This window comes from Lottia gigantea (genome assembly GCF_000327385.1).
Source record: "Lottia gigantea unplaced genomic scaffold LOTGIsca_101, whole genome shotgun sequence".
In the NCBI taxonomy this organism is placed as follows: Eukaryota; Metazoa; Mollusca; class Gastropoda; family Lottiidae; genus Lottia; species Lottia gigantea.
Window position 1 is genome coordinate 106934 of NW_008706772.1, and position 12052 is coordinate 118985.

The 12052-nt window shown below is 30.8% G+C and overlaps 1 protein-coding gene across 1 annotated transcript in view; it reads left to right on the forward strand.

Moving 5' to 3' along the window:
* Positions 1–1639: 1639 nt before the first annotated feature.
* The window catches only part of LOTGIDRAFT_135841 (hypothetical protein), a gene marked incomplete at both ends in the record, with an annotated part of 63664 nt that continues 53251 nt past the window's right edge, over positions 1640–12052 (forward strand). The window contains one exon of the mRNA XM_009046412.1: positions 1640–1725. Coding sequence (XP_009044660.1) covers positions 1640–1725 — 86 coding nt within the window. The remainder of the gene's footprint in view (positions 1726–12052) is intronic.

The following is a 12052-nucleotide window of genomic DNA, read 5'->3' on the forward strand; positions in this document are numbered from 1 at the left end:
GACCAAAAGCCTGTATAAATCTCGTAAAAGGTAAATCTTAAAATTGATTTAAATCTCAAATATATTTATTTTAGTGGGAAAATGTTAATGTATTTGGTATAGTCCGGTTCAATGTTAAAATCAATGGTAGACTACAAATAGAGTCAGAGCACACGCGTTTGGTTAAAAACTTTCTCTGACTTGTCACATTTATCCTAATCTCTGACTTGTCTTTGAAAATAAACTAAATGTAACGCGATCGGAATATGTTTTTCGGCATGTTAAGAACGTTCTGCCTCCCGCCAGGCGTAGACCTACTCAAATTAGATCTTAATGTAATAAGTAATAATTAGATCATATTAAGTAATATTTAAGACATTGGCTGATGGAGCGAAGCGAAAAATTTAAAATATTAGAACTAACTTAGAGAACCTAACGCTAGCTGTCACTCAAATGTCACGTGATTGAGAAATTGTTAATGGCATAAATTTTCACTAATGTATATAGTAAAGTAAGCTAATATACTGATTGGATGAAAAAAGAAGGGTTTTAAATAAAGTAAATGCATAAATAATAGAGGGAATAAAAAGATAGATAATTTGGTCATTTGTCGCAAAAAAAATGTATCTTATATTATCAGTCGGTAGCAAGTTGCATTCTCGTCTGCTAGACGATTAGGTGCCGTGGGTTTAAACCCTCCTCAGGGTAACAACAATTCTGATGCCTGCGTCAGTGCTTCCGAGAGTCAGTCAGGTGTCGGCTTTCACTCCCTAATACCTACATTACCATATATTGCGTGGGATCATTATATTGAAAGTATGAATTATAATATTAATTCCACATTTTATTAAAAGCTAGCCCATATATCAGTTATGTGGAATATTCACATTGGGTAGGTTGAGAGTTTTAGCTATAGTTACACAATCGATTTTAACCAATAAGGTTTCAAACATTTTTACGGATCAATTTTATTGGCTAGGATTTGAGTGGACATAAACAAAATTGTACAACATGTTGCTTTTTGTTACAAATTCAATCTGGTTCATTATTGTGTTCAGTGTTTTAACACCCCTTGTTCATGAGGCTTTTACTATCTCTGAACACAAAACCAGCGGGACACATCAATAGGAAGATTTATTGTAAATAATTCAATTGTACCAAAAATACTTTCCGCTTCATAATCTTGTGAATGGACAAATTGGTTTCAGTGAATCGAACGAGTTTAGATTAACGTTTTATCGCTGGACATTAATTTCACTTTGTATGAAAGTTGGATTATAAACTCTACTCTTGTAATGTCCAGCAATTCAATAAAATTATACACCTTTTCATGGTACAAAATCATAAAAGTATTTAATGTGACCATAAATATACACGTATAAAAAATGATATTTTGTCAATGTGCTAAGGCTTTTATCTATAAAATAATGGGACATAAATATTCACTGAATAATTTTGGTGAAAAGAGCGTTTCGTGAGATCAAGGTAAGGCTTTTAAAAAGTAAAGTAAAAAGTTGTCAAACTAGCTTGTTTTCCAATTCAACCATACAATTTCCATTGAAACAGGTGAAGGCAGACGATAGACATGCGCACGAGAAGAAAATCAAGTGGAGTAAATAGAGTTGTGGCGAGTCATGGCAGAAGTGAAGGGAGATACGAAATGGATTACACTGTTATCATACCCAGTCTATTGGCTTTAGGCCTTTATTTAAATACATTACCAGCGGATTTTGCTTACGATGACAGGTAAGCGCTTTAATGATGTTGATACATATTAAAACACTGTTATAATTGCCGCTAACCCTCAGTGATAAATGCTCGAATGTTATTGCATGCTTCCCGCAGGCAGTAATCAGTATTCGGTTAAGAAACCGTTATATTGCCCCATATACCATGCCTTATCTTTATTAGTACCACATCGTTACACAATGTTGGTAAAATTAGTAATAATGAATGAATTAGTTTTATTAATGAATTATTCATTAAATAATTAGTTGGATTAGTTCGTTGAAATGGTTCAATGATGATTTACATGTGGTTTTGACTGTTGTAATGTAAATACAGTGTCGTCTGCTACGATATTTATCCAGGTCATTTCAAGCTTTTATACCAGATTTTTTTTTCAAATCTCCGAAACCTCTGATTCATGTGAATAAAATAATAATTTTACCTGTATGTGTTTCGAAACTGTAGTATGTAATTAAACTAGAAGTAGTATATCCATATAACTTGTGTTCTTAATGTTTACCTTCCAGCTTCTATATGTCTTACAAAGATTACCATAAAATCTGTATGTTCAGGTTTTTAATTAAGTTATGTAATATGCAAACTCTGACAAACCTTTCTTAGTCATAATTAGCACAATTTTGTAAACATTTTCCAGCCATTTTTGTATTGTAAAGCATTTTGAAATGTATTTTCATTAAGGTTTTGCAAATTTTAAAAACAAAAATTAGGTAGGATGACTGCCAGGTTTTTTTTATGAACAAACCTATAAATATTGATATTTCCCTCATTGCTCATTGCAAGGCGTTGTCCCTCTAATCAGCCCAATTATGTGCAGAAGAGTAGGAGGTAAAATTCCATTCATTTCATTTCATTTTGGTCATTTTAATGTCCTTTTTTGATAATCCAAAAAGATTTTTTCTCAAGGTTCCACAAACCTTACTCAAATGGAATCAAATTCAACCAGTTTTAAATCAATATTAGATGCCTCTTGGCGTAAAATTGAAATGAAATGAATGAAGTTTTACGTCCTACTTTTCTACACCATGTGGGCTAATGAAGACAGGCAACACCATGCAGAGTGCAATGAGGGAAATTTTGCCAGGACAGCGACATTAGCCTGCTCTTTTTCGATTTCCAACTGTCGAGGGATCTTTAACGTTCACAGCCTAGCACATGGGGCCACGGTTTATTGTCTCATCCGAACAACCAGACGCTTTTTTCCATGTCAGTCCATCTTACCTGCATAGAAACCAAATATTACATTGGTAAAAATATCTATCATAATATACGTGTACTTATACCGGTAGTTTATAATTGAATTAAACTTTAGACAGACAATGAATCATAATTTTTATATGCTTAGCATATTTTCTTTAATAAAGAGACAGGTTCACCATTTTTGGGGGCTGATTTAGTTTTTGACTATATTATGTAAATAGTCTGCAGAAGTATTAGAAATGTATTACAAAAATTGCTTAATTTTTTCAAAAATATCTCAAACTAGGAATTTCACTTCTGTCTTTTCTATATAAGGCAGAGTCTAAAGAAAAGACAAGTGGTCTTATTAACTTTCAAACGCGGATAATTCTGGGTACACATGGATTTGAAGCTTCAAATTTCGACTGTGATCTTTGAATACTATTACTGATGGCTTTGATATGAAATTCCTGGTTCTGTGACTAAGGTACCATTAGTCAAACTTATGGAGAACATATCCGTTTAAAAACAGATTGGTACTGAATTCATAAGTATTTCATGATGACTGATTCATTTTCATTATTATTACTGTAAAAATAATTAATTGTTATATGCACACAATCTGATATATTTATGGACTAAATTAAAATAAAATTTATATCATGTTATTCAATTTTGATATCAACCTACAAAGTGGTATGTTATTTTTGCTGAATAATTAGAACTATTGAACTATAAACTAGACCCAATCATAGTCAAATAAAGTGAAATACCCTTACAAAAAGTTTTTGAAAATGGGCCAAAGATAATTCATATATGAAATTCTTTTCTTCTTTTTCATTCAGAGGTATAAAAAGCTTTTAGGATATAACACGAATATATTGAGATCTGTATAAATGTTGTAAGAGAGGTTATTATGTTCAAATTATTGGTTGCGTTGAATAGAAAACCTTTTCTTAAGTATTTTGTTTGTTTGGTTTTCATATTGTCAGGCATAATGTAGCCATTTTGAATTATTGTTAAGTAACATTTACAAACTATACAAGTATAGGAAATTCAATACAAAATATTTAAGCACAAAAATGTTTTATAAAGTTTGCAATTCAGGATCAACATTTTTTTTGAAAATTTAACTGTATCATATGTACATTATGAGAAAAAGAATTCCTTTTCTAAGATATAAAATTTTCAATACCTGTTTATGGAATTGCCTGAATCCAAATATATTTCAACTTGCCATTCATAATCTGACAAAATTGTTATACATCTCAAGTTCAGGATTTTAGAATATCCATCCAATCCAATGCTCTGTTCTACAAAAGATTTTTTACAATGTGTTGAAATTCTGGAATATTAGTTGTTTAACAACGACCCATAATTTGAGCACACTTTCAAAATTGACAAATTTGAGACAATAGGGAAAAATTAGACTGAACATGAATTTTAAGAAGATTTTTGTAAGATTATAGAAGAGGCATATAGTAACCTTCAGAAAGAGCATCTCATGAAACTAAATGAAAAGATTTGCACTTTAATCAGATTGGAATTGCACTCACAGACCTAATTAGGTTTCCTTTAAAATCAACTTCAAACAGTACTATCATGCAATCAAAGCATTATATATGTAACTATTGCATGCTGTTTGAATCTCACAGGAAATTAACAATTTACATGCATGCCATCTATTACTTTGACTACTTTTTTGTCAAGCATAAGCTTTTTAAATAATGGATTTTTATTTACTTTAGATAGCTAATAAACCTTGGGCAAATTAATTGTCTTTAATGCTTTAATTGACTAAAGACCTTTATATATTTTTTATTGGAGAAAAATAATTTTCAATTAAAGGTGGATATCCTCAAATTTTTTGGAATCAATTACTTAGAAGATATCTTTAAAAGGATAGGCATTGCTAAGACTGATTTGTTGCTATTTTCAAAAAGCTTTAAAGGCCTTGGTTCCCCATTCAAACTAGTAATTTCACTTTTTGTTAATATATGTCTTTTCTATATAATATGGCATAGTCTCAAGAAAAACTAGTGGTCATTTTAACTATTAACTGTAGATAATTCTGTACACACATGGATTTGAATGCTCAGGTTTCAACAGCGAACTGTGAACACTATTACTGATTAGCTTAAATGATTTCTTAATCTGAGACTAAGATACAAGTGGTCAATCTGATGGCGAACGTGTCCCTTTAACAATTGAGCTAGACATCTAGACTTTTTTCATATTTAGGAGCAGAACAATATGTCATAAAGTTAAGTGGAGACATGTGAGACTGAATTCATTCTTTCCTCATTTTGAGAGAACCATTCTTTGGAGAAAGTGTTTGGAACAAGCTACATTTTGGACAGAATAAATGGAATTCAGAATAAGCCACAAATAGCTCTAAATCCAAACATCTGTTATAATGGTGAAATGCCTTGGTAAGAAAAGATGGAGTTTGAACCAAGTTGCCTCACAGACTGTTTCAGATTTTGTGACTTTTGTGATAAAAATATGAGATGCTGTCTGAGATGTTGTCTGAGTAACTGTGACATTGTAGACATATATCTAAGTAAATAATATTCAACAATGATGTCAACTGAAAATGACATTTTAGTGATGGTGACAAGTTCAATCAATCAATATCCGACCAAGGGTTTCTATCTAACTAAATAGAATTCTTAATGAATGTCTGGAATTTTTTTACTGAAACAAGTCAATTGTAACATGTATCTTTGGTTTTACTTTTAACTTGCTTTATCTTCTTGTGTTGGTCACTGATTTTTACCCATACTGTTTACTTTCTTGTGCCTGTATTGTGTATCTGTGCTGTGTAAATGCAGGTCTGCCTGTGCTGTTTACTAACTGGACATGTGCTGTTTTTTTAGTTGTACATGTGCTGATCTATTTGTAAAGTGTGCTGTTTAATTACCTGTATCTGTTTACTTAATAATTGTACCTGCACTCTTTACTTACTTTACTAACTTACTGTACTATTTACTTACTTGTTCCTGTCCTGGTTACTTTCTTGTACTGTACCTGTTTACTCACATGTACCTGTTCACTTACTTGTACTTTTTACATGTAAGTGTACATGTATTGTTTACCTGTATCTGCACTGTTCACTTGTAAGTTTTCAATTTGATGCTCCATTTGTAATAAAATGTATATTGGTTTCAATACAAAATTTCAAGGCTAATACATAATATAGATTTCAGTGAAATTATAATTATGTTGTATCAGTGAATTTTCACCTCAGCCTTTGCTTTCGTAATTTCAATTATATGTTGTTATTACAACCACTCTTACTAATTTGAATCAAACAATATAATATGTAATAATATAGGATTTTTTCGAAGGGAAAACAAAATTTGATTTCAGTGTGTAAAGTGCGCACCCCATTTTGGGGTAAAAAAACTGTGCATTACATTAGGAAATGTATGGTAATTTGAATCAAACTATATAATATGTAACAATATAGGAATTGGCTAATTTAACTTTTGCATCAGTTAGTTTCATATTCATGTGTTATGGTTTTTTTTTTTTCATTTATAAAAGCAATTACAGTAATTTCCCTGTATTAGAAATGAAATGACATGAATGGAGTTTTACGTCCCCCTGTATTAGAAGACCAATCATTAATATTTAAAAATCACAAATTAAAATATTTTTAGTACCATATTGTGAACATCATTATATTGATATAATTGAGCAATTAAATTGAAATAAAAACTATTAGAAAATGAAAAATATCACAAACAAGTACTGTCATTTTATTAGTAGAATGACTTAAAACTATTAATTATTTATATTTTAATTAAGACTCCCATTAAACTTCTTCTGGTCATTATTAATTCAGACCTAGAGTAAGCTCTCAATAATGATGTAAGTTGATTTGCAGTATATGAAACTAAGTTTGTTAATTAAGGCTTTGTTCATTGAATCTTCTAGTTGAAGCCTCTTTAATTGATGATTTTCAAAATTAATTGGGAATTGTTTATGTCATAATCAGCATTTACAAAATGCTATGATACAAGAGAGGTTGTTATTGCAGTCAAGGTATAAATGGTGGTTTGTAATAGCTTGACATTGGTCAACTAAACCAACAACACAGCATCATCCAATTTGAACCGATCCAACTAGTACTGCGACTACCAACAATTACCTAGTTTGCGATATCAGCATCTGCTCGCAAGCGAATGTTAACTAGTCATCTACCAACTTAACAGCATTGTGAAGATAATAGGCATAATGAAAGTGAGTTATGACTCAATTCATGGATATGCCAATCTTCATTAGAGCAGCAATGCCTGGAGTAGGCCTAGCACAACATAAAAATTTATTTCTGTTCATGAAAAGCAAATTTTAAGAATATTAATAATTTAATTTAGATGGTATATGAAGCCTATAATTATTAAATATTTCTTTGTTAGTAAGCAGGCAGGTGTGTTGAAAAGTGGCAGTGTAAATTTTCTTACAATTCTTCTCTAAAAAAAATGTGAATTTTTAATGTATTGACCATTGACTATTATAGTGTTTCTGAAAGGTGAAAGTTGGTACCATTCAGACAGAACTAGTTTCAAGTCATAGCAATAATTTTTTGTACTTTCATTCAAATTAACATTTCATTTGCAAAATTATGTTTGAAGAAGATACTTTGATACCAAAACCCTTACTGTTATCTTTGAAATAAAGCTTTTATCCTTTTGTTTGAGCAAAAACAAAAGTTTTTGGAATTTTTCCCATTATTTTATGAGAATTGGAATAGCAGCCTCAAAATAATACTGCTAGTCTTAAAATGTTTTGAGTTGATAAAAATATAAATATGACACACATAATGTCTTCAAAATTTGTTTTTACAGAAGAAAATTTTCAGCCCAAATTTTTGACTTTTTTGGGTTGAAATTTCTAGAATTTCTTTTTATTATAAACTTACAAAAGATTATATTTTTATCAATGTAAAGACATTCAAAGAATATCAGAACTATGTTGAGGCTGATATTCCAATTCTTCTAAAAAATATTGAAAAAATTCAAAAAACTTTTTAATTTGCTTAGACAATAGAAATTGTTCTTAACTTTAGAACAACTAAATTCAACTGTTTGACTTAATAAATTTGCAGAAATCATATGCATCTTTAGGACAACCATAGTTCAGTCGGTTATACTGGTGGAACACGGAAGATTTTTGTTGCAGACTAGAGTATAGTCAAGAGAGCTTCACTGATTGCTTCAGGCACACGAGGAAAAATTTCCAGTCCAATTTTTGTTTAGATAAATTCAAATTATCATAGTTTTCAATCAAGACTAGATCAAAGTTTATATAAACGATTTCTATTTCCAAACTGATAAGGAATCAATATGGCTGACCATTAAATAATGTTAATATATTCTTTACACCTGTTACCTAGCCTCTGTACCTTTTCTCATCAAAATCTACTTAGTGTATCAATAAACCGTATCCCACCCTGGATATATTGCCTTAATAGACTATCAAACTAGTATTGTTAAGAAGAGAAAGTTGTTCAGAACCAATTTACTCAGTAAACACTATTGTGACCATTGTTATTGTGGCTTTACAGGATATCTTCACTTTAGTTTACCCTCTTGCCTACTTCAGACAGTATTTAAAGTGACTTATATCTTAAATATCAGTGTCATAGGTGGAATAAATAAAATTTTTGGGAAGATTCTTATCCTTCTGATTTTTCACAATGCCTGAAGATTACCATAGAGATTGTCAAATTATATCATCCTGCCTTGTCTCTCATGCTATCTAGGAGAAGTCTGTTTGAGTAACTGTAACACTTATCAAAATATAACCTGAAGTGTCAATGTTGAAATTCGATTGATCTGTTATTACACTGCAGTAACACTAAAGTAACACTTTCAATATGAAAAAGCTATATAACTAAAATGTATTCTAATTAAAAACGTTTACTCTTCTGCATATTTTTTCTATTTGAATGATTCTCATATATTTAAACAGAATTTCAATGAGGGAGTAATTTCTCATTCTAAATTTGTGAAGTGAGAATTATAAGTTCTTTGTTGTCCAGCAGAAGACATACACTGAATGTGCAATTTTGATAATACATTTAGTCAGTCTAATTAAAATAAGAACAAACTTTCATTTTGTTTTTTTATATTAGCTTTTATTTAGCTACTTCAGTTAGGGTCTAACAACAGCCTTCTTGAATGTTCGTCAAAGTAACCTATTGACCTAACTCTATGACGTCTGCTTTAACCAATCAAATTTCTACCCTCTCAAGCGCTCATTTTGTGAGGCAGTTTTAATCAGGTTGGATCAAAAGATTAATTGACAACCGTTCAAGATGGCTGTCGTTAGACCCTAAGTGAAGTGGCTATATTAAAAATAAAAGCTAATAAATGAAACAATAAAAGTTTGGTGTTATTTTAATTAGACTGTTATTTAGTCAGTTGGGCCAATCAGAGACACCAGAGTAGAGATGTAACAATTTCATGACATGTCTAAAATATAACATTACAACTCTACCATACTAATTCAACCTTTCTTGAAGTTCTAATGGACATTTACTAATTGAAAGGCAAGAAAAGGAACATGTTGAATTAAGATCTTCCTTTGAAGAATTCTTGAACAAAATGTGATGTAAACAGACAAATAAAAGGCAGATTAGGTTTGGCTAAGCATTTCAATGAGTTTTACATGTTATAAAGAAATTGAATTTCTAACTTACTGGGATTTGCAAATGAATTTAGGCATTCATGTGTGTATCTTAAGGGGATGTAAAGAGAATTACCAAAAAAAGAAATTTTTATATCAGGGAAACTGATATCATCAATTTGCACAATTCCAATTTTCAGTCAGACATCTGTCTTTCTTGTAATTCCACTGACTTCACTATCGCAAAAGCTGCTGTTGATCTAATGACAACATAAAATGCATAGTTTGAGTGGAATTGCATGAACCACAGACATCGGAATGAAAATTGGAATGGTGTAAATGGATACTATCAGTGTCCCCTATACACGTTAAATTTTAAGAAAACCTCTTTACATTCTCAGAGTTATGTTACAAAAAGTATTTGAATAATATTATGTAGATATTCAACTAGTTTAATATTTAAATAAATAAATACATAATTATTTATATTTAATTAATTATTTAATTACATAAATAATAATATATAGCACAAAGACAGAGTGGCTGAACAGAATCAAAGGTCTGGCGGAAGGCAAGGCACTGGAATAATCAAATATTACCATGTCCTACTAGGTAACAGATTGTGACACAGTAACTGTGTGCCAGTGTAATTCAAGTGTAATAATATGGATTTTGTGATTTTTTTTTTAAGAAAAGCTCTAAAATATTCAAATGTATCAGTATTTTAATGCAATTCATATGACTGAAAACCAGGAAAAAAGAATTGAAAGGCATGCATGAAAAATGACTGGTTACAAGATATTGCAATAATCATGAATACTAAAAAATATGAATAAACATCAGAAATACATTTCCAGCACATGTTTTCAACAGTGGGCCTATAAAAAAATTAATGAGCTACAGCTTTTATGTTCTATACCTGTCAAACCTAACATCAAAAGCCTGTTATGCAAGCATCATTTGTTAATTAATCTGGCATCTGCAAACTATAATCAAATAAAATATATAGTTATGTACAAAATGCATGTGGATCATACCAAATTATGTTAAGTATGTTTATCTGTTTATGCCCATACATAATGTTCAATAAAATCAAATCCATTTTATTTTGACCAATAATACTTTAGTCTCATAAACAGGAATTTTTTAACAAGGCCAATCAGTAATTGCTCACTGTCAAAATTTGAGCCTTCTAATCCATGTGTGTCCAGAATTATTTGCGTTTGAATGTTAAAATGACGACTCATCAATTTAAGATATTCTGTGATATATAAAAAAAACATATATAGAAATAGTGAGTAAAATTCCTAATTGTTAGTATATATTTAAGGAATTATGTGGTTTTGTACATTTCTAGTACTTCTGAAGACTGTTTACATAATTATATTCAATACTCAAAATACTCAAAATGGCGCATCTGTCCCTTTAAGCCAAATGAAGTAAAATGCATATTGAAAATAAAAGGCAAGATACAAATGTATTTAAACGTAAAATAGATCAACTAATTGAATATAGTCTGAGTTTCGCAGTAGAAAAAAATGTTCAGAGCTAAAAAGTCTTTAAAATAAAAACATGAATTTCTTTTTTTTTTAACTAGCCTGAGAAAATTTGCCAAATTAGTTTAGGTATTAACAGGTCTCTTTCTTTTCATAATAATGTCCTTGTACGGCTATGGTCGGACGATAATGTTAGCTTTGATAATATCCCCAGTGGATATCAATGGTATAACATTGGAGATTGAAGTATTTACTGAGCTGTGACATGGTGTCAGTGATATCGGGTGTTCTGTAAATACTGAGTATTATAATGGGAGGTACAGGTAGTAGGGTTGTTAGGCCAAGATAAAAAAAAAAATAACGGCGAACGAAAAAAAAATGAAATGAATAGAATACTTTTCTGCACTAAATAGTCTAAGGAAAACAGGCACCGTCATGCTGTGTACAATGAGGGAAATTTTGCTAGGACAGTAACATTGCCCAACTGTTAAGGGTTCCTTTATGAGCACAGCCTGTAGCACAGGGGCCTCAATTTAATGTCCCATTGGAATGATTAGATGCTTTATCAATGACAAAAGGGTAAATGGGATGAAAAATCCGAAGGTATTATCTTGAACTACGCAGGAATTGAACCCAGGACCAGGTTAACAATGCGACTGCGGCTCCCCATGCAAATGACAGATAGTTTGGAGCTCTTTGTACTAGTAGTGAATGTTTGGCATTATGTTAAAGATGTGATGTGTCTGACAGAACTAACAAAAAGTGGGCTTTGGTTCTAAATGAAGCTCTTGATGGGTAGGCCCCTATAACAAATGTAGAAGTTTTCCTCCAAGGCCTGCTTTAAAATTTTCAGACACAAAAAATTGCATGAAGTTGTTAAATGAAAATTTTTCAGAATCACTCTACATTTGAAGTTCCAATCAGATATGACTTATAAATATAGTCAGAATATTGAATAAGCATATTTGATCTACAAACTACAAACTTAATTAGCATTCAAAGCAACATCATTCATC